General features: G+C 44.6%; 2 protein-coding genes across 5 annotated transcripts in view; one reads left to right on the forward strand and one right to left on the reverse strand.

Annotated features, from left to right (window-relative positions):
- The window catches only part of LOC119159552 (E3 ubiquitin-protein ligase TRIM37-like), a 60,056-nt gene extending 42,643 nt beyond the window's left edge, over positions 1–17,413 (forward strand). For 3 of the 4 annotated variants that reach the window (XM_075890114.1, XM_075890112.1, XM_075890115.1), the window contains 6 exons: positions 962–1,062; positions 1,897–2,216; positions 2,726–2,881; positions 4,452–4,590; positions 5,702–5,820; positions 16,753–17,413. In XM_075890114.1, coding sequence (XP_075746229.1) covers positions 962–1,062; positions 1,897–2,216; positions 2,726–2,881; positions 4,452–4,590; positions 5,702–5,820; positions 16,753–16,997 — 1,080 coding nt within the window. In that variant the 3' untranslated portion in view covers positions 16,998–17,413. The remainder of the gene's footprint in view (positions 1–961; positions 1,063–1,896; positions 2,217–2,725; positions 2,882–4,451; positions 4,591–5,701; positions 5,821–16,752) is intronic. The other variant, XM_037412357.2, reaches the window with a different exon arrangement.
- A 3,850-nt stretch (positions 17,414–21,263) lies between these two features.
- Positions 21,264–23,432, reverse strand: Elp6 (Elongator complex protein 6). Its single transcript, XM_037422915.2, has 2 exons — positions 22,612–23,432; positions 21,264–21,480 (listed from the first exon to the last, which is right to left on the reverse strand). The coding sequence occupies exons 1-2, from the start codon at positions 23,305–23,307 to the stop codon at positions 21,358–21,360; spliced, it is 819 nt and encodes a 272-aa protein (XP_037278812.1). The 5' UTR covers positions 23,308–23,432; the 3' UTR covers positions 21,264–21,357.
- Positions 23,433–23,487: the final 55 nt, after the last annotated feature.

Genomic DNA, 23,487 nt, shown 5'->3' on the forward strand with positions numbered 1-23,487 from the left:
GCACAAAACATCGGGCACGATAATCTTGCAGTGGCATGCCATTTATGCCTACTAAGCCCATCCAGCACAGCTCTGTTGAAAGACAGTGACAAAAATTACTTTTGTTACACCAAGGTGACAGAACAGTGCTTTTAGCAGCATATGAAATTTTGGAAGATAAGAGATCACCTCAGTAATTCAAGGGAGACTGATTTACAGTGATATTTTTACCATGTTTTTTTATATATAGTAAACAAGTGGTTTTTGATTAGCTCGATAACCTACTAAGCATTTGACACATCAGTCAGCTCCAGACTTGTATATAACAACAATCATTCACATTTCATGGCTGTTTTGTTATTGATCGTTTGGTCAAGCAAGATTCTGGAGCAATGAATGGCAACAAGGTTAGAAGTGATAACGAGTGGTTGTAACAAGAAAGGGGGGTGGGGGTGGGGGCTCTACAGGTTGCTCTGAAATAGGCAACTTGGCTCTTTCTGTATGCAGTGTTTGTACAGTATGAACCCCTTATAACGTATGTCGTGGGAGTTGCAAATATCCGCACGCGGTGCTGCACTAATAACCAAAACAACCTTCTTCAAGAACCACAGTTGCACAAATTATGTTGAGCATGCAATGCGTGGTGCTTACATTCATTCAAATTTCCAAATCTTAAAAAAATTTAGCATCCAAAAGACTCGCGTAGCCAACAAAATGAATGTGAGAAGGGTGAAGGGGTCTAACAGAAGAAAGCACCATGGCAAAAATTTGCCGACAACTTCTCAGACCGCATCCATTATGCACATTACACAGAAACTATGCCAAATCACTTTCGAAATTTTATGTGCTGAAAGACACCAATCGTTAGATTTCGCAGGTGCGCTCTCAATTTCAAGACGTTGCAATCGAATTGCAAACCATCGTTATATTTTTAATGAGCAGCTCTTGGTTCTTCCCCGACAATGTTTTTATGTGCTTGCAGTGTGCCAGCGAAGGTGAGGTGGACGGTAGGGTCACCAGGCTTCAGGGAGGGTCAGGTGTTGGTTCCACTTTGGATGAAAACGACATTGACGAGGAGACCATGTGAGTGGCTGCCGTGTTGACCAACCCTGCTGTGATGCCTGCCCGCATGCCTCTAAGGATCATCTAAGACAGAGAGGAGAGGGGGCGGGGTGAGGCGAACAAAAAGGAAACAGTAAGAAGTTGCAGCCTTAAAGAAAACAGGTATGCGTGTCGAAGAGTCAATGTTAGCCACTCCCCATGCTAACAAATTTTTCATCTATTTAAGCTTCCATCCTCCCCTAAGAAGTTTTACCTTTCCTGCCCCAAGTTGAAAAGCATTTCTAGATTATGATTCTGCACTATTAAAAAAAAAGAACACTCGAGTCATTGAAACGAATGAAATGCTGCCTTGGAGGCCAAGTGGTTAACGGCGCTGGGCTGCTGACCTGGAAGACATAGGTTCGATTCGACCGATGGTGATAGCATTGTGATGGCATTTTACAGGAGGTGAAATGCAATAGGCCCATGAGCTGTGATGTGCTGGTGCGTGTGAAGAAACACTAAATGGTCGAAATTATCTGCAGTGTTCCTCATAGTTTGAGTCACGTTATGATGATGAACCCCCAAACCAACCAACCTGCCAAATATTCCGTTTGATTTGCACTCGGACTTCAATATGCCGATTTACTTTGCACATAAAATTTTGCTGTTTGCACAGCTCTACAAGTTACTGTAGAGACAAGATTACAGTCATCCTATTTTATGTACACTGAAGAACGAAGGTTAATCTCAGATATGCCATTTACACTGTCTTGTGTCAGCTGATGATGTTTTATGCCTGCCAATTTCTCGATTCACACACCACATCTGCGAACCTTGACTGCTTTTCTCATCCCTTTGTATCAAGTCCATCAGTTATTTTCCTCCCAGGTCTGGCGATCGGGATGTGGAGCACCAGCATGGCTCCCGTCACAGTGCCAGCGGTGGAAGCAGTGGTGCCAGTGGCAGCTGCTGTCACTGGTGGAATCTGGGTGCCACGGGCAGCAGCGGATCTGCAGCCGGATCTATGGCCGACCCCAGCCGGGAGGGCTGCTCGTCGGCCGCTGCATCCCGCGAGGAAGACGACGAGTCGGTGCTCTTGCGCCTGCTCGAGCTGCAGGACCGCCGTGGTGTGGCAGCGGCGACGCCACTGCACCAGTGCCGTTCCAGCTGGAACCGCAAGGGAGCTTCCAAGGGTGAGTGCTTGCTACTGGGAATACTGTTGAACCCTTTTATAAGAGGCACGAATCGAGAGAGGATTCTTCTTCTTTTATACGACGTGTCGCTTGTAAGCAGGGTACCACATTTGCATTTTCTTGTCTATCCCTATTTTTAAGTGGGCCAATTGGTGTATCTTATTGACTCCACAGAAGGGTTCGACTGTAATCTGAGGAACAGTGAACGCTTGTTGAAAAGCATCTCAGCAAAGCTAGTACACATTGTAATCATGGGAAACACTGGGAAGCATGCAAGAAGTGGGTGTCTCTGGCAAGAAAAAAAAAATTATTTTCAACTCATTTGGCATTTTATAGTGGCCACCAAGGCTTCAACCATTCAGATCACTCGCGATTGCCGTCACTGTCCAAGTCGGGCACACGCAGGCTGGCCACTAAAGTTGAAGTTTCACAATGCTTCAGGTGACAAAGAAAAACTTAGCAACACATGACTGACGAAAACTGTTCTACGATCGTGTGTACGTACTCAGGCAAGCGGCGGCCGCGTGAGGGTTGCCGGCACCTGCTGCTGCTGTCACTGCTGTCCAAGAGCGGCCACAGCCGGTCTGCCTCGGAGCCAGGGCCCTCGTCGTGCGAGAGCCAGGTGGCGGCCCCACTGGTGGAGGACAGCCCCCCTGAGAAGTCGGGTGAGCTTCTCGCTGTTAGCTGTTTGTGCGGTGTTTTGTGGGACTGTTCTAGGTAATTTGAAGACCAAAAAGTTCAGGCTGTGGTTCTCAAATAATGTTGTGTAAAACCCAGGGGTTCCATGAAGGGGGGGTCTGTGTAAACCACTTTTCAAAAACGTGCACAAAATAAATGGGCTTTTAGGAGGCACGCTGTCCTGTAACCACAGCCACTTCAGTTTAATTTTATATGCTTCACCGCATAACACTTTCCTATTGCAGAGGAGCTGACTTATGCTTTCCCATCTTCATGAGATGGCTCCAAAGCTTTTGTTACGGTTTTCTTTGAGATGCTCTTGAGCGTGCGTTTTCTAGACTTGCATATTTAAAGTGCAAACATCGCTGGAAACAGGCTGAATGTGACATAACTAATGGCAAGGTGTTGAGATCGAATCGGCGTGGCACTTTAGTTTGACCAAACTTTGCCAGGAAGAAATAAGGAGTATCGATTTTATCCTGCATGATGCTGTAATTTATGAGCCCCCACTTCTCTCGCCTGAAAGGGCCCTTCATCACCGACCGGTCCGCAAGGGGGTACCTGAAATGTCTATGGCTGAGAACTACGGAGTTAAAAATAATCTTGCTCCTAAAAAGCGCATGGAATGGATGATATTTTAAAAAATGAACATTGTACAAATTTTTATTAGAAATATGCACAGAAATATACATACATTCAGCAAGTTTTAACATCAGGTGTTAAATAATTTTAAACAAACTTTCAAGACTCCCTTAGGCTCATGTGCTCAGATTTGGGTGCACGTTGAAAAACCCCAGGTGGTCGAAATTTTCGGAGCCCTCCACTGCCGAGTCTCTCATAATCATATTGTGGTTTTGTGATGTTAGACCCCACATATTATTATTATTATTGTTATTGAGACTTTCTTCATCATCATCATCAGCCTGATTACACCCACTGCAGGGCAAAGGCCTTTCCCATTATCCGCCAATGTACGCAGTCTTGTGCTTTCTGCTGTCACGTTCTACCTGTGCACTTTTTCATCTCATTGGCTCACCTAACTTTCTGTTACTCCCATTGACATTCCTATTGTTCCAGAAGATTAGTTTTTAGAGGGCGGAACATGTTGGTTGAGTGTACATCCGGATGCGGCTTGTGTCCTCTGGTGAATTCATGAAGCATTCGTAACAGCTTGGCGATGACACCACAATGAACTTGTTGCTACACCAAGTTACAGAGGAATGAAAGAAAAGAAACAGTTCAAGCGACTAAGTTCTTTGCTAGATAAAACCTAGTGAATGCAACAGACAATGGAGCCAAGCAAAGCACAGCGGACAATGTTTGTGGTGGTTTTATTAACTGTGGGGCAGTTATGGCATAAACAAATACCAAAAAGGTAGAAAAAGTGACGCCTTCGCTTTTGGTGAAGCCTGAATTGGAATCCTTCAGTTGTGCATGACTACCTTTGAAGTGGTCACGTGCAGCGGCACGGAGCTGAAATGAAAGGGTTATGCTCATAGTAGTTCTCTGCTGGACCTGGATGCTAAAATCCCTATTACTGCTATGCACTTCTTTCAGTGGCCACCAACTACTCATCCGAGCTGGAGCCCATCTCGGAGCTGCTGAACAACAGCCAGGAACTGTTTGCCGTCCCTGACGAGTCGTTTGCCGAGCTGCCTCGCAGGACTTCCCCACAGCAGATGCTCGCTTGTGTCAGGTATTCTTGAACTGGTGTATTCCTTCAGCCGTGGTGAAAGAACTGTGGTACGCATTAACTACACTCAAGCTTCATTATAACAAAGTTTCATCTTACACAAAAATGACTTCGTTATATCCAAAAACTCCTTATAAAGATTTATCTGTAACACTTTCTTTTTTGGAAAAATAAGAAATAATAACCATCACATGAAAGCACCTGCTTGGTAATTTTGATTGACAATGATGTTTGACTAGAAAGCTGCTCCAAAACTAACTCTCGTTTCTTCAAAACACAGCTTTTGGTGCTCCAAACCTGCTTCAAAACTCCCCTTTTACTGTGCCATAGCTGCTCCCAAACAGCTTCTTGAGCTGGTACAAAACGTTGAAGTCTACTTCCACCCCTGTATTCATTTACTTTATTATATCGAGGTTTGAGTGTAATTCATAGCGAAAATGAAGAAAATGTGCTTAAGAGGGGGGATGCAGGTTATATTCAGGGGTTAGGTGCATGTTCTTTTCTCTTTTTATAGAGGTAAACATAGGAGTACAGGGTGTATGCAGGGATGGGGTATGTGCAAGAAAATACAATATTTCAGTACAATGTTTCTAAAACCAATATAAGTACAAATATTTTAATTCATTCACTGTGAATAGTTAGCATTATGTCGCTGTCGCGTAGGAAATGTTTTTGTCCGACTTGTTGAGCACGCCTGATAACACGATATTGTGTGTATTGCCACATATGCATTGCTTTACATTTTGCTGGTGATTACTTTTCGACATGTATCGCCATTGTCACTTGATCATTTGAGTGCAGTTCCCAAGTATTATGAATATAAGCATTTTTTTTTGGCGGTATGAGCATGTGTCTTCAAATTTCTTGTTCAGTGCAACAAAAGGGGATTATTTTGTCTAACTTATAATTAATATTGCAATTATTGTTGCATGCAAGTAGTGTCGTATGATCATTGCCACCCTGCAATGCCACTGTGCTGCAATCCAACTATAAACCAGAACCTTTAGCTGATTAGGCGATGGCTTTTTGTCGAGCAGGGCTGGCAGGTCTGTGCTTGTACCCTTTCCATAGTTCATAGTTCACTCTGACAAGTCTAGGTGCCCTGCTTTTGCAGTGATGGCTTACCAAGACAGTCAAATCCAGAGCCAAAGCAAGCCAAGGACAGGAGGGGATCGCATGGGGATGTACCGGCTGCCTCAGCAACTGCTCGAGCGTCTACTCAGGGAATAGCGGGTAAGAACTGCATTCAGATGACTGGCTTGTCGTCCAACCATATCGTGAGGTGGGGTCACGCTCACTACTGGCCATAACAAGGCTTGAAATGCTCAATACAATTAACAGAAATAACCAAAAGTATGGTATTTACTCGAAAATAGGTCAGGCACGAATATAGGTCGACCTTTACTTATAATGAGCATGAGAGAAAAAAAACGAATATAGGTCAACCAATGTTTCCTTTTTTTTTTTAGTTTAAAAGCAGACAAATTGAAACGTAGCACACCTTTATTTACATAACTTAGCGCCCTAATCGCGGCCGGGGCCGTCATTTTGCCAGATGTGCAAGATGATGCCGTCATCGGATTCTTCGCAAGCATCCGCGACTTCTCAAACAACGTCGTCCTTGCTGCCACTGCAGGTGATTGCTGGGCCGTGAAAGGCACGGCGCCGACATTTGCATGCAAACAGACGGTCCCGCTGCTTTCGCCAACCCCTAATCAACGTCCCATTTACGCAGAACGACACATTTGCTCGAGCCCCCGGTAAAAAGAATCGCTTGGCACTTGAAGTCACCTGTGTAGCTCTGCCGATGTGACATCATTGCAACCGCGCACAACCAAATGGTGGTGGTGGTTAGAAGAAGACGGCTAATTTCTGCAGCCCGGTAGGGAGCACGCCGCAGCGCGTAAAGCAAATCGGTGTCTCCAACTCTTATTGTATATTGCCGAGAATAAGCTCACCCCTCAACTTGCAGCCACTTCTAGGAAAAAAAAAAGTTGACTCTGAATACAGCCTCATGCTGCTTAAGGGGGGACATGGGCCTTGGGCAAAACATTTATTGCTACTGCTACTAGAGTAATGAAACTTGCAGGTAATATGTAATTTAATGTGCTGATTTCAAATATGCAACCAGTTTTTCTGTATCTCACGAAGAAAAAATTTTATACAACTTTTTCTGTTTTACACTTCTGGGATGACTGGCAAAAAATATTTTACAATAACCAAGCTAAAAATTATATTTATATATTCCTGAATGCTCAATGAGTGCAAGAAGCATAATTTTGTGTTTCTACATTTATTTTATCCCAAGTTATAAAAGTTCAAAAATTTTTATTGAGACATGAATTCTTTGTCTGTTGTTTGCCCAAAATTTCAAAATGTTTCAGGGTGAAGAAACATTGTATTATAGGCATATTGCACTCTTTGGAAGTCTAGCTATAAGACAAAAAAAAAACCCATTAAAATTGGATGATTAGAAGGGTAACAACAGCCACCCAGAAAATTGGAGACGGCCAATAAAAGTGTTTTGAGAAAAGTGGGAAAAACTAATAGACATGTGAAAAAAGCCTTTTATTCTCCTGGATGGGCGAAATTACAACAGCCAGTGGCTCAGAAGGCTCCTGGAGAATAATCTGGGTGGGGCTTTCCTCTTTGCCTCCGCTTTGCAGCTGCCTGAAAGGCTGCTGATGACCCCCTCTTCCTTTCTGCATTGATAGTGCGTTGGGAGTCCTTTTCATTAGCCCTTCGGCTACCCTTGGCGGTTTGCTCTACTTGGAGCTCTCGCAATATGCTTGAGCTGGCATTGTGGGTGCCAAGGTTGAACCTCATCACAGCCTCTCCAACTGCTGCCTCGACTGCATATAGTGAGGCATTTTTGTCTTTGGGCGCGAGGCTCCAAATGACTGAATGCAGTGCCTCATTAGCGTTCCGAGTTTGTCCTCTCAGGCACCGCTGCAGCAACTTCTTGTCAGCCAGACGCTCAAAAATGGGCCGCAGTGCACTGCTGACTGCTTCTGGCAAGTTGTACCTGCTTTTTGGTGGTGGTTTGTTTTTTGCCATGGCCGAGTTATATTTACACCATGAGTCAGGACCATCCGGACAGAAGTTATGATTGGGCTTCTCATCTGTCGACGTAATGTGATAGAATGTGGCCCACACTGCGTTGTGCATTTTATCTAAGTCTCCAGCAAAAGACTTGATAGCCCATCCATAATAGCTGGAGATCTTGGTGATCAGGTCTGCGGTCAGCCGTCCTTTACCACTAATGCGCTGCGCATCACGTGACTTGTGCTTTTGCACAAGGGTGCGAAGCGCTGTGCCCATTCGCTTCTGAATGTGGTTGGTGCACTCTTCTTTTACCACAGGAATAAAGCCATAAACTTTGGCTTCATCAATGGCAATGAATGAGCGGCTATCACCATCACAGAGCATGGTTGTATACCTGAGGCCATGCAGAGAGAGTGAACGTTGAAACAGAATCTTTGCTGCCTCAACTTCCATTTGGCCTGCCTTGCAGCTTGTGTTTTTTTGGCATAAGTGCTGTGCCTTCCATGCAGCATAATCTGGGCTATCTGGCTGCGGCCCACACTCACAGCCGAGGCAGAAATTGGAGAGAACCACGTAATCTAGCACATATCCTGTAAATAGCTCAATCACGGTGGCCACACCAATGTGAGAAGAGTGTCCACGTGTGTGCCATGAGCCATCAAAACAAACAGCAATGTTACCCGGATTTCCAAAATTCAGGTCACTGTACAGCTGTTTCACTTTGGCAGCACACTTTGCCAAGTTCTCAGAGCATGCTTTTGCCGTAGCTGGGTTCAGCTTGGTCTTCAAATAATGCTGGTAGGTCTTATTGTGAAGACCTCTGTGAGAAACTCCAATGGCAGAAAAAATGTCATTTAGGGCAGTCTGCCCATTCCCCGTGCTTTGCACCGCCCGTGCAGCGAGAATATTTATTTCGAAGGGATTGCACGTCGCCGAGCCAGCAACTCGCCGCGAGCTCCACTGCGATCGCAGTTCACCGCAATTGCTGCACGACCCTGTCAGTTTCACGGCGATGCCGTACTCACGCGTGTCCCTCTCAATAGTTAGATCACCACGGCACACACGGCAACTACCAACCTCGAACAGGTTATTTACAAGGTCCAGGTCAACAACCGTATACGCCGTGGTTGAACTCGGGGCACTGTCACTCGCGACGCACTTCATTTTCCTTTCCGTCGCCGATACTGACGCTAGCTGGGAAAGTCTCTGCTGCGTTTGTTGCTCGCGCAAAGCACAATCTGCACTTGTTAAAAAAGTCGAGTCCAATCTTGTGCGCTCAGGCCGCGCAGCTCCGGTGTCCTGCACGGCCGCTGCTGCAACCGTCGGGGCGAAGTCCAGGGCGTGCGCGTCAGTCCCCGGCTCGCGTTCCGCCGTTGTCGTGTTATCTGATGCCGGTCCAAGGTGCACAGCGGGCTCCGTCGAAGGCAGCGATGCATTTCTTCGCTTCGCAACACGCTTCCGTCGCGATTTGCCGAACTTGTGCACGGTGCGAAATTTCCGATAACCGTTGGGCATGGCGCACGACGACAGACGACAATGGTCTCTTTCAAAATGACGGCAGTTCGTTTTCGCTGCAAGCAGCCGGAAACAACCACGGACCAATGAGGAGGCGCACTTTTGTCACGTGGCGGCTGTGGGCCAATGAGATAGCTAGGTTTCGTTTTCTTTTTTGTTTGATTATTCAGTTACAGCGTATCACTGAAAACTTGCGTTTGGCGGAAAAAAAAGGGCGAAGGATGCAGTTTCAAAGGAGGCCAAGATGGCTGCGCTCCGTGGCACGGTTGCAAATCGGCGGCGGCGCGAAACTGATCGTTTTATGGCGTTTACCGCGAGCGAAACTAGAAAGTTCGCGTAGTAAATATGATCGTCCGGGAAAACTATACTGTTTACAGGCCTAGAGTTTTGCGAGAACGTGCAGGAAGATGTCCTGAATGCAACAACAACAAAATTGAAAAATCGTTTTTTTCGCTATTTTTTCGCTTTCAAGACCCGTGTCCCCCCTTAAGTTAAGTCTTCCAGATGAGGGAGTAATGCAAAGAAACATTTATTTGATTATGAAACATCGCTCACGGCTCGTCGTCGCTTGAAACAAAGATGCAGCAGTCGCAGTCATTGCCTCGTGTGAGCCACTGCTGCTGCTCGCCGTTGAAAGGGGTTCTGGTGGTTTTGAGATGCCGCACGTGGAAAACGCCGCACAGACCATGTCGGTTGGCAGCCCATACCAAGCAAACCAGACGTAAGTCTTGTCGATTTGCCGATTTGACCCAGCAGGAATGAATGCTTTGCCTTCAGGTCACTCGCGTAGCAAAGAAATGCACGCGTTTTTTTTTTTTTTTTTCATAGGCTTCGGGCAACCCTTGGCATACAGTTGTGTGTCGTCTTAGGCTCAGGCCGTTCCGTTTTATGAAGTTCGTGCCCATCTCTTTGATACTTTGAACTCAGTTAGCGAGATGCACATATCCTTTGCGACAGTACGTGCTTTTGCTTTAATATCATCATCGCAAGCGCACATCTTTAGCTTCTTCGGTCAAAAAGCCAATCTGAAACCGCCCTCTCAACGGCAGGGTATCGTCCTGAATTCGGTTCACAAAAGGAACGGCGTGTTGCAGCGCATGCAAAGATCTTGGTCCTTTGTTTTTTCCATTGCCTCACGCACTTATCAGACTCATCGAACTTTTGGCCTGCTTCAACGTTTCTTTCCAACTCTGCGTAAAAGATTGCTTGTTGCTTGAAAGCTGTGTTGTACGATGATGTCAGCATGTTTGTTTCAGTTAGATAATGCGTATTTTTTGGTATCGGGAGGGGACTTTAACATTGATATGTTATGCAATTCTACACCACAACAAACCATGAATGCAATTATTGCATCAAATGGCTTTAAAAATGTCATTAGTTCACCGACCAGGATTACAAAAAACAGTGCAACTTTATTAGATATGTTCATTACAAATGCCAACGACAATAACATATTTGCAGGAGTATTGTCTGAGGATATTAGTGACCATCTTCCTATCGACCTCTTAATTAAAAGAAGCACCTTACAAGAACGTAAGAAGCGGACGGTAACCATTCAAGATATCTCTGAATCTAACCTTACAGCTTTTAGAAACGAACTGCTTGGTAGTAGCCTTACTGAGATCCTTTCGATGAAAAACGCGAATCAAGCTTACAATACATTCTTAGACAAAATCTCGGATATTTATAAACGTCACTTCCCCGAAAAACAAGTTCGTTTGAACAAGAGAACCCGTAAGCCATGGATGACCCCAGACCAGACTTGCTCAACAAAATTAAACATAAAAATGAACTTTATCACAAATTCCTTGTGAATAAAAATTCTGACATTTTAAAAGAATATAAAGTATACATAAATAGATTAAATAAGAAAATCAGCAAGCGCAGACTGCACTATATACATACCGAAATAGAAACCAGTGCAGATAAGACTCACGTCTTATGGACGAAGCTGAACTTATTTTTGAACGGTGGTACAACACGGGCAAGTGTGGAGAACCTGACTATAAATGGGTGCAGCGTATCAGGAGCTGAACTTGCAAATATATTCAATGACCACTTAGTTAATAATACGCATAGTGAAACGTCTAGTGATTTTATTCAATTTCTACCAGATCCAAATTCATACTCTATATTTTTTGAGCCTGTAGTGGACGAAGATGTTTATTCCGTTTTCTCGAAACTTAGAAATACATCATCTCGTGATGTTGATGGTATGCAGATTAGACCCATTAAATATGCGCGAGATATTCTTGTTCCTTATATCACTCACATATTCAATCTCTGTTTTTCAAGTCCAACATTTTCCGAATGAATGAAGACAGCAAAAGTCGGTGTTTTGTTTAAAAAGGGTGACAAAAATGACATTAAAAACTACAGACCCATATCTATTCTTCCGGTGTTTTCGAAAGGTTTAGAAAAGCTTATGCACCGTCAACTGTACCAATTCTTATAAAAACACAACGTGATTTCCCCAACTCAGTTTTGTTTCAGGAAACATCGATCTACGGAAATGGCATTATTAGAACAAAAAGAGTACATATTATCTGAATTTGAAAACAAACGTTCTGTTCTCAATATGTTTGTTGATTTTAGTAAAGCCTTCGACAACATTCGGCATTCCACGTTGTTTAAAAACTTGCAGTGCTATGGAATTTGTGGTCATGCACTAGACCTAGTGAAAAGTTACCTTAAATATCGCAAACAGGTGGTTGAAGTAGATAGAACATTCTCAGAGCTGAAGCCTATTACTAAGGGTGTACCTTAGGGAAGCATCCTTGGACCCCTTCTTTTTATAGCCTACATAAATGATTTAACTCGTATTTATGCTAAATACGTCGTATATACCGATGATGCCAGCATGTTTGTTTCAGCTGAAAATAGTAGCACGCTTGGGGAAAAAATCAACCATTTTCTTGTGAAACTAGAGCTCTGGTCATGCTGTAATAATTTAAACATAAACACTAGTAAAACAAAGGCAGTACTATTCCGACCTAAAAATAAGCCCATTAATGAAAACATACATCTCAAGTATGGCGATACTTATATTGAGCTTGTAAATAGTATAAAAATTTTTGGAGTTACATTTTCGAGCAATATGCTTTGGACTGAACACATTGACAGTGTGCTGAATCAGTTATCCCACGTAGTGGGTATGGTGTACAGTGGCAAAACTGTTCTACCATACAAGGTAAAACTCTTACTTTATAAATCACTTTTCTATTCACATCTTACCTATTGTTTCTTGTTATTGGGGACTACAACTTACACGAACTTGCAAAAACTGTACCTGATGCAAAAGAAGTATATTATAATAATTTTTAACTTGCCGTATGATGCTCACACAAGCGAATTGTTTCAACAGGCTGGAATACTACCCGTACATCGTCTCTACAATTTTAAGTTGGCATTGGCAATCAGGCGTGAATTGAAAGAAAGTCGACATTTTTTGTATGACCTCTCAAAACTGCAGCCAAATATTAAATTGTTTGAAACACGAAATAAAGAAACACGGCAAATAAAAACTTCGTGAACAAACTACTCCACAGATAAGTTATCCTACATAGTTCCTACGTTACTTAATAAATATGTGAAAGCTGGCGTAGATTTTTTACATTGTACACAGATTCAGTTGCGCGATATACACATGTTTAGTTTTTAAGATTTCTTTGCAGTTGCTGTATTATCATGGTTGCTATTTTTATTTTTGGAATTTGGACATGATTTTTATATCTTCATTTATTTTTTATTTATTTATCTATTTGGTGTTTTTGTTATTGTTGTTGACTTCACATTGCTAATTGTTTGCCACTGCTGTCGTGCTAAAAGGTAGCTGTGGGCCTTTGTCAAGCTGCCTCTTTTGGAGAGCAGCTTTTACCTGCAGCTGTCCTTCATCAAACTATTGATGAAAAATAAACATTATTATTATTATTATTATTATTATTATTATTATTATTATTATTATTATTGTTGTTGTTGTTGTTGTTGTTGTTGTTGTTGTTGTTGCCGGTGTAGCGGAGGCATCTTGGGGTCCGTGGAGCAGCTTCACAAATCGTGTTTGCAAGCGAGGCGAAATGCAGAAATGGTGAACAAGCATCAGCGTGAAAAGGCGTGAAGACGCTTGTGGGTTCATGCGCAGGGCACGTGTGATTGGTCATGTTATTTAGTTTCTCGTGAAGCGTTGCCAGTTAAATGGCGCTGCCAGCTTTTTCGTGGAATGCCCATCGTGCTTCGTGAGAAATCTGTATTCTTGAATTGTCTAGTTGGCAAGTGCTGTTAGGGCACGCTGTCCACTAAAGCGAGAAATGCATGTCACGTCTTTTACAAAGGATAAATGTCACGTTTTTTGTGAGCAAAAGATACATGTTGAGTTTTTGCAACAGATAAACGTATGTCACATCGTTGGATAGCAATAAATGCATGTCGCATTTATTCGCAAGCCAAATGCTCTGTCATACCTATGTGGGGCAAGTGCCGGTGCTGTTGCTGATTTCGTCTGACAGACGCGCCGATGTGGTGGTGCTACCGTGCTGCCGTCGGCGACGCATTATGGAAAAATGCTGTATCTCTGACGCGCCGTTGCTCACACCTCTTGTGACCACCATAGCTATACAGTCGAGCCCGCTTATAACGAACCTGAGCTTGACGCAACATCTTTTCGCTGTATCCCGAAGTTTGTAGCAAATGAAACACAGCTTTTAAAAAGTTGCGAGTGAACGCACCAACTTTTTTCCCCAAAAAAGTCCGTGATGCACGTGTTTCGAAGAGCAGAAGCGATAAGGGGCGTCTTGAGTTTATTTCAAACGGCAGCGTGCTCGTTCGCCGAGGCCTGTGCCATAAGCTGCATGAGGCACTGGCTCCAAAGTTTCGTCGTTTAGCAATCCGATTCCTCCAAATCGCTCTTGCCGTGTACTTCATTCACAATGCCCTAATCCGTGCACGGTTCCGTGGTGTCAGCATTATCATCGGCCGTAATAAAGCCATCGCAACAGATGTCCAACCCGCTCTCCCATGTAGGAGTCGATGGCGCGCTGCCACAAATTGTCGCCGCAGTGGTTCTGTTAGGAAGCTTCAGGCTTGGCATCGGGCCCGACGTTGACGACAAAGTCCACCTCGCGAAAACAGTTTCGCGTGCATGTAGCCGTCACCGCCGCCCACGAAATATTCACGATCGTCACAGCTGAATGCCGGAACACCCGAAGCGGCAAGTTGGCTGCCAGGCGGTCAACAGGTATGAGCAAGCCTCCGCAACATGGCACTTAACGTGCAGATTACGCTCAAGCCAAGCGGTCACATTTTCGACGTTTTGTTGAGCAGCAGGAAAAGGCGTGCAAGTCCTTCTATCTGCCATCGTGACCACACTCGCGCACCAAAAGCGAGCAAGACGCGCACATGTGACGCATATACCAGAATGCGTAGAACTGCTCTGGGCCCGTTTCTAGTCAGAAAACGAAACTAATTTGAGCCAGCGTGGCTGGCGTCGCGGAGCGGTGGAGACGGGCGAAGGGGTTGTGATCAGGACAGGAGAGATTTGCTAGAGAAGGGCAAGGAGTTGAGATAGAGTGAAGAGAGGGGAGGATACGGGGGGGGGGGGGGGGGGGGGGGGGCTGACCTTGAAAATTAAAACACGCGGGAAGCAGGCAGGTCGGGTAGCTTTCTTGAAAGGTTTGCGAAACGTGCAACTCGCACGCAGAAAAATTGAGAGTGCCTGCGCGTGAAGTAAAAGCGTGGCGGCTTGGATCAGCGCATGCGGCAGTGTGTAAAGAATCGGCGGCCGTGATCAAAAAATCGTTTTGTTGCGCCGAAGGGTTTGCATGGCCTCACTGACTTCGATATTTCGCGATTCGTTTCGCATAAATGAACAGTCGTTTTCGCGCTTCCGCAAGTGTGCGAAGTGAGCGAGAATACGTCATAAACACGAAACGAATTGCGAATTATCAAAGTCGGTCGGGAAGCGTACGTGCGTACACTAGACGCAGATGATCGGATACAGTCGGTGGCCGACGATGTTGGCAAATGTTCTGGTCACTCCAGGCTGGTGACGCCAACGACAGTACTAGCGATCAAAAACAGGGGAGACGGCCGACCGGTTTTCGAAAGATCGGTGGCAGTGTGAAAACTTGGGCCTCGTCTGGCAATGCGGGATGCTCAGAGCAGCAGGGGGACAAAAGACGGAGGGGTGCGTAACAAAAAGCAGTCGGGGAGAGCGGCAACTAGAGGGGCGCGGAGGCATGGTTGCTGTTGAACAATAAGAATGTATGGGCACTTCGCCGATGCCTGATCGGTGGTCGAAAGTGGTTTTCCAGGAAGTTGACAGAGCGCCGACCCCGTATGCTGTAATCGATTGGCGGCGCTAGGAAACGTTCGTTGTGTGATTTTGTGCCATTGAATCAATGTATATTTTCATAGTCACGTGGATATTGTTTGTTCTAAGCGAAAGTTCGTTTTATGTGGGGCCATTATATGTGGGCTCGACTGTATCATAGTTTCGCGATCGTGAAGGTAAATGGTAAAAAAGTGTCCTGCTCCAAAAGTGGCGCTTGCACGTTGGGAGATAGCAGTTCCCGTAACTCCATTGCCTCTGCGAATGATGTTATCAATGCATTGAATAGCAGTGAATCTAAGGATGACGACCATTTGTTGGACTCCTTATAAAAGTCTACTTTATGATTCCAAATCAACTTTACGATTCTTAGTATAGGTCGACTCACGTTTGGTCAACCTGGTTGGTCAATATAGGTCAACCCGCGAACTTTAAAAGTCCATTTTATGAAAAAACACCGGCTTACAATGGGCAATACCTGGTAGTTCGAACTGGAAGTCCACTGGCTTTTAATTGCTCACAGAAGTTGGTATAGAGTGAATCACAATTTGTTGCAAAACCAAATCAAACCAAGTTTACTAGAGATGCAGACTGACCAAACAGCAGTATTTCTAAGCAGATGAGACTTCGCATGCTACGTTGGAGCTCTTAGGCAAGCTGCAAATGATGCTCATGGTGTCGCGACAGAAGTATAAGCTAATGTGAACTGTTGATTACTTGTAATTCTGATTGTGTTAATTTTGATTCTGCCACGTAAGTAAATGTTTTGCAGCATAAATACCGTCTTATATTTCGACATTAAGGCTCATTGCTCTCGTGAATTTCCAGCGTTTCCAGGCTTGTTTCCAGCATATCATTGTCTCATCTATTATGTTCACTATCAGAGCTCCATGGAAATTATTTACGAAATCACCCACAGCAACCGTGTAGTAGCGCCTAGTTCGCAATAACAATACAGAGGTGGCTTCTGTGGGTTCTACAGGTGCATGTGGCACACTGTTCATTCATTCTAGTGCCCACCCCCTAATTGAAATGCCACATAATTGGAATAATCTTATAATTCCCTTCAAGTTCGAATTCACTAGCTTTTACTGCAATGATATTCTTCAGTGATGTCATCACTTAACAGAGTGATTATGTAAATGTGTCCAATTAAGCGAACTACCCCATTGAGCACCACGGGACTTCTATGTTTACCGGATGAATGCGACAAAGTTTTCACATGGCATTGTGGGTCACTATGCGGGCCAGTGCATTGACCGCTTGTGAAAATGAAAATGCAGGCTGGCTTGCTTCTCAGGATGGCCGTGGATCCCCATCTGCATTTGTTGCTTCGTCATCGGGACACCCGTCCAGCACGGCTCGTTCGTTGCCGGCTTCGCCATCTCTTCACGGAGCTGCCGCCACGGCAGCTGCGACAGCAGTGGGTGTGGCGGCCGCGGCCGTGAGTGGTGGCGGGAAGAGCCATGAAAGTGGTGCCAGCCGCACGACGACTTCTAAGCCTCACCACGACAGCACCCCCCAGTGAAAACATTCCTCTAGCTTCGGCACTTGCGTGTCTAAACGTCACGCTCATTGCCACTGAGCCTGTTTGTTGCGCTAATTTGTTTTGTTTTTCGTCGTGCCCTGTGTCGTGGCGTAGTATCGTGAGACGGCAAAATCAGCCAGTAGCGAATCAATGAATGGATGTGCAGCGTGAGTGACCACTCGCGCACTGCGTGCAAGTACTCTAAGGCAATGCTAGATTGCTCTGTATACACGTCGAAATTCCTGGCGCATTCAACGCTTATTAGCAAGGTGTTGAAAGTCTGATGTACCTGAGATGCATTGTGCTCAGGGCAAAAAGTTGTAAAGAACTGCTGCCGTTTTGATGACAGTAATAATTCAACTACTCAACTGAGTGCTTGAACTGCTTGCTGACCTTGCAAATCCCCATTTGCTTTGAAAAAATCTCTCGGTTCATCTATATCAGACCTCGGTAATACGCAGATGTTGTGCGTATAATACCATGCGTTATAAGAATTGCAATTCAATCTACGCTGTGATTATAGAGCAAAGTAGATTCGTTAGAGCCAAGCCGATCCAATATACGAGCAGTGGCAAATGTGCAGCCTTTGTGAGTCGACTATTCTGTGACGAATTCGCCTTCGCGAAGTGACGAGTTATGCTCCCGGTAAACGGATGGAACTTCGATATGCTACTTGAACTTCTACTTTGACTAACCATTGAATGGAAGGACGCAAAAGCTTATAGAAAATCCTGACGTGCAGCTGCCACCACCACGTTGGGACTTGTCCTAGTGTTTTTTTTTTTTTTCCAGAGCATTAAGCTGAGACGTGACGAAAAGCTGATGTTGCTTTATAAGGAAGTTTAACGTTGTCTTCATTATAGAGGGCTTACGTTGCCATAGAGTTGGTAACCACCATCACATGACTGCCTGCTGTGACCTGGCAGCTTTGATGCATTAAGATCCAGCCTCTATCAACTGGACAAAGCCTGACTTATTAGTCATGTAAAGAACGCAAGTGAATCTGATGTCTGAGATGGACAGATAAAATGGGATCTGGTAAAATAGGCATGTTTATGAATTTGTACAAGTAAATATAATTGTTTTCTTTTAGACGATATAACTGCCTATGTTTTTTGTTGATAAGGAAAGCCTGAATACTACGCTGTCGCCTTTGTGTGTTTTGGGCGTGAGATTAGTCTAGTGGGCGATCCCATTAGCACAGCGGATGGATGGCTTACTGTGTAGAAGAAAGCCAAAGGAATTTAGAGGCAACTCGTGAAATGCGTTTTTTTTCTTGCATGTTACGTACCTGTTTGTTTTGTCTTGAGTGTTTTTGTTTATGTGTTTCAGAGTTTATGTTACGTGTTCCAGTCATTACCATAACATGAAAATGTACATTCCTTGGCTAAAATACTGCCAGATTGTTTGCTTTACATCACAGTGCTATGTTTAAGTATAGTTTATGGAGAGTGTCGCCAATAAACGTATGATAGAACAAATAGTGCATTGTCTTTATGCCTGAGCATCCTGTGAGCTTGTTTTGAGTGTTTTTTTCTATGATCAAAAGTAAGTTTAGCAGGACTATTTGGTGTATGCCATTTCTGTGGACTTTTGTTGCTTAATGAAATACATGTGGATTGGACATAATTGGTGCAGTTTCGAATGTTTGCAAGCTATCGGAGGCTTTCTCATGAGCGACTGTCGAATCTAACTAGAGCCTCTGGCAGCCATATTTTTCCGTAACGGAGGTTTACTGGGTGCGTGAACAGCACGTACTTGTGTAATGAAAGCTCAAAAAGAAGTTGTGCGATGTGAATGCTTGTGTTACTCTCGCAAGATAAAACGAGAAGTGATGTGGATTGTAGTGCCAACTACTGCCATCTTCTAGAATCTAGGCGGTTGCACTGGTGTCAGTTGCCAACGTTGACAACTGGTTTACAAGCAGTGCGTCCGACGTTCAAAGTCTGCTGCTGCTGCTGCCTCACGCATTTTGAAAGTGGATCACTAAATATTACTAGCGTGCTAGCTAGTAATTTTTGCGGCACACCTGAGAAAAGTGGCTAATGCCATGTTTTTGGAAGTTTTGATGGGTGCCTATTAACAGCATTGGAACGTACGAGCATGTTAGTCATGCGTTTGCATGCTGTGTTGCGTAACTGTTGACTGGCTAGTGCAACGAAAAATTCGTAAACAGGGGTTGTGTTGAAACGTTGGCTCGACACAACCCTTGTTTACGGATTTTTCATTGCAAGCTTCCATCTTCGCCTTTATACTGTTTTTTGGCTAGTGAAACGAAAGACCGTTAGGTATTGTGTGCAGCCAAAGAATTAGCTGGATGTAGTGCTCCTATTAACATGCTGAAAAGGCTTTGTTAGCTAGCATGTTAACAAGATTATGTTTTCCAGTGGGACACTGTTCTTGTGGTGACTTGCCACGCTTTTCTTTTTTTGCATTCCAAGTTATAGTAACACAGAGATTGAAAGTTGACATGAGGAAGGAACTAAATTCTGACAAAGAAGTCATTCCGAAACAGTCACTGCTTGCAGCTAACTTCTGCCAAGATCTCTGTTTGTAAGTGAATTGCTGTGTGTCTTCACTAAGTCTGTGCATTGCAGAGTAAAGCAATTTCAGTTTTTACTGGGGCTGTAGTAAGAGTTGGGATGTACGCGTGTTAACGCAGGACTGATAAGCCAGGTTACGTCAGTGTAATTTTCTTCCTGGTTGCTTCGCATTAATAATGCCACAACTTTTTGCACAAGACATGGCACTTTGCACACCTCTGTGCACTTAATGCGATACTTACCTCCACAGCTAATCAGCTGCAGGGTCATGGTAAGAAAATGTGCAATATCCTGGATGTGATAACTCCTCCTTTCTCGAGGCACTCGTGAATATTTATGCTTATTCAAAATGCTCAAGAATGGCACACAATGACAGATAACTCCACTTATACTCAGGGCATTGGCAAAATGCAATGCCACAGTAGTTATGCAAAGGCTGAATGAGTATACGATGTATCCTGTGATGTTCTGGCAGTCCATTTTACGGAAAGTAATCAACTGCAGCTTTTCCTTAACGCTTGCTTTGTGAAGACCACCACAGTCTTGCTGACACCACAGCACATCACTGCAGAAGATGTCAACTCGGTAGGAACCACCTTTGTGGCCATGTCTTGCACATAGCATACCCAATTGGTTGGTTGCTATATTAGTTTCTGAATAAACTCTGCTATCCATATTTTTGGTAATGCTTGGCTTTGATCCGTTATTTCCATTCTTGAACTTTCTCGTCGCTCCAAGCCCATGTAAGCTCCGTGGCCTTTTTCGGCAAGACATCGAGACAGAAGCTGTAATTCACCGTTGTTGTATGCACTCGTTTAGGGTTTGTCCCATTCCAGACTTCAACTTTGGCAAAGTTTAGCCCCTTGTAGAGCCTGCAGGTGTATTCTAAAGGTTTGTGTGCACTCAATTCTCATTCATGTCTCGTACAGTCAAATCTTTCTGTGTAGACAAGTGCGCGTGTAGATCAATCGGCTCTAGAGCTCCTGTTATAGACTAGCTTGTGGTAGCGCAAACTCTCTTTCAATCTTTAATGCATTCCCTTTGGGTTTGGTCGGAACTTGTTGCACAGACACTTGCAGCCTCAAGGCTTAGGTTGTGGTTTTATGCAACAGAAAGGCAAGAGTTCTATGTTGGGTAAAACCATGAGAGCAGTTGTAGATTGATTCTTGTAGTCATTATGGTGAAGTAAGCTACGTCTAGAACAAGTTCTATTTGCAGGTGCGGATATTCGGCTAGTTTGTGTGTCATAGCAAGATGCAACAGTAAAAGTGGCATGCGTGAAAGATGGCTGTACTAACTGTTATTGGTGTGCTGCGATTTGAAAGGCACACAGAACATGTGATGATAGCCATATGTCTAATATGTAGATCTTGCAATAAATGGCAGCTGTCGGTTGAGCCCATGCGTGTACTTTTCTCACTGACCGGGACGGGACTGCTTTGGAGGATTCCATGCTATTCATTTTTTGCCATTCCTGGGCTTATGAAGTGTTCGATTGTAAAACCTGTGTTTTATGATACTCTGAATGTTAACATTGTTAAGTTGTATGCTTGGTAAGATTCTTTAGACAGATTACTGTAGCTGTTGTTGTCCCAGTCTTAGTTGTAAAATGTTTTGTACCTGCCTGCACCAAGCAACATTCCAGCTTGTGCTTTATGGCACATGATTTCTGTCGTGTGTTTGTGTGCATTTCCATTTATTTAGCTCCTGCAGTGCAGAGTAGTTTCATTTTTGTTACATTTTATGTATTTATTTTGCAGTAATATTATCAATAAATATTGTTGGTCCCACGTGTCTGGCCATGTGAGCAGTTATTTCTAGATGTGCAATGGCAACCTGTTGAGGCCAACGGGAAACAGCTTGACACCTCGGTCTTCGATCCTGAAGTGCATCTGCTTGGTTGTTGGCAGCTGTGTGTAGCTTGTTCTTGTCACCGAAATCTGCATCAGGAAGAAGACTGTTATAGAAGGCTCTTAAAAGCATGAACTAGCTGTGAGCATAGTTGGCAGTGCGAAATTGAGCATGGCCTCTGTTAATTACACTGTGTTGGAAAAGACACACACTGGAACTTTGCACAAAGTTGTGCACCGAAGCTGGCACACACCGAAGTTGGTCGAGCTTCGGCTCACCGCACTGAAGCTAGGAAATCTTGCCGTCAGCGGCAATCGGATCTAGTGTGCTGGAAGAAAGAAGCACCAGCTAAGAGACTGTGATGGGTAAATCAGTAACATGTGCAAAGCTTGCCACTCTGAGTGCGTTGCAATTGTTGTCCCTGAGCGACAGTGTAAGAAACTGACAGTTACTAAGCCAGCAGTGCTACAAAAGTTATTTTTGTTAATGGACAAATTGCCAGTAGTTAAAATACCTGCACTTGCATTAACCTAGAATAAGGACTTCCAGACAACACACCAGTAAAGTAGTTCTTTTTTGCTGGCTGCCTGGCTTAGTATTGCATTTTCGTATGCAAGCAAGTACAATTACGTTAGTGGTGTGACGGTCGCATTTTGGTGGAGCCCCCCTAAAGAATGCCAGATGGTCAATATTTCCGGAATCCTCTACTACAGCATCTCATGATGTTTTTGGGACGTAAAACCCCAGATATGATTAGTTACATTTGTATAAAACTGAAATTGGCCTGAGCAGCTTGCAGTGCAGAAAGCTTACATGAAATTTTTCAACTGAGGCTATCCCAAAAGTCAAGTAGCACCAGCTAAAGGCACACACATTTAGTACTTATTCAAACATTGCACATGTGTTTAATACTGTTCATTTTATGCCTTGGATCATGCTCCAAGTTCATTCGTGCAGCAGATTTTAGGTTGGAACTTGGATTTCTTTGCAAATACTACAGGAGAAAGACGACTGCCACTTATGGGAGACATTATTTTTGTTGCCTTTGACTGGCAAAATAGTTTCACGTTCCTGTCTTTTACGCACAAAGGGCAAGATCACTTGAACCATGGACTTTTTCTTTAAGGCCGTATTTTCCGTCAGGCCGTATTTTCCGACACGTAATGGCCAGAACTACACATGCATCCAGAACTACACAAGGATGACCATCTAAGGCGCACCTGTCCCGTGATGTCTCTGCTATGTCCCGTGGAGAGACCCCGCACGTCGATCGTGGCATCGGCCAGGTGAGAGAGGTAAGTGCAGAGCCGGTGACAGTCGGCGTCGTCCTCGCGGGCGCATGACTTCATGCCCGCGACAACCGTGCCGCGTTCTCGAACAAGAGGTTCCAGCCTGAGCGAGTGAACCAAACCCGAAATCTCGCGGCAACCGAGGCCAAAGTTCAGCAAGCTCGAGGCGTCGTCCACCAAGACGAGCACCTCGCCTCCTGTCGTCGCCACCTCGTCACAGACCACGAAGCTGCGCAGCTCTTCCAATATCCGGGACCGCAGAACGGACAGTCTGTCATCGCCGTGCTGGGATGCCGGCGCAGTGAGGAAGGCGAACGGATGCGAGCTGTCCGAAAAGGAGCCTTTGACGAGTTCCTTGAGGAGCTTGAGACAGCTGAAGCTGCGGAAGGCATTCCTGGCGGCGTACGTCTTCAGGTTGATGCCCAACTTCTGACACACGCTGGCGAAGAAGGCGTCGTCGTGGACGAAATTCAGCTGGAACACCCTGCGGCCGGTCTTCAGGTACAGCATAAGCATGTGGTTGAGCACGAACGTGTGCTCCACCGTGTCGTCGCTCGAGATGACGACGAATCGCCTCGGCAACGCCTTGTTGTCGAAGTCGAGGAACGTGTTCAATTCCAAGAACATTGTGGCGTTGAGGTCGGCAAGCTTCTTTTCTTTTTTTTTTTTTTTTTTTAGTACAGATATAACTATTGACCACCTAACGCGGCTGCTACCACGCCATTAGCGACATCATTCTGTGGTGACATTGACCATAGAGTCGTCTGCTTTAAGCCTCAGTGCCGCATTCACATAAAAAATGTTTAT

This window comes from Rhipicephalus microplus, chromosome 3 (genome assembly GCF_043290135.1).
Source record: "Rhipicephalus microplus isolate Deutch F79 chromosome 3, USDA_Rmic, whole genome shotgun sequence".
Classification (NCBI taxonomy): domain Eukaryota; kingdom Metazoa; phylum Arthropoda; class Arachnida; order Ixodida; family Ixodidae; genus Rhipicephalus; species Rhipicephalus microplus.

Bases quoted from the DNA above. Each gene is read 5' to 3' on its own strand.
- Elp6 (XM_037422915.2), bottom strand. From the start codon at position 23,307: ATGTTCTTGGAATTGAACACGTTCCTCGACTTCGACAACAAGGCGTTG. The intron at 21,481-22,611 runs GTGCGCCTTAGA...TTCCTGATGCAG, and splicing joins GCAGAGACATCACGGGACAG to ATTTCGGTGACAAGAACAAG.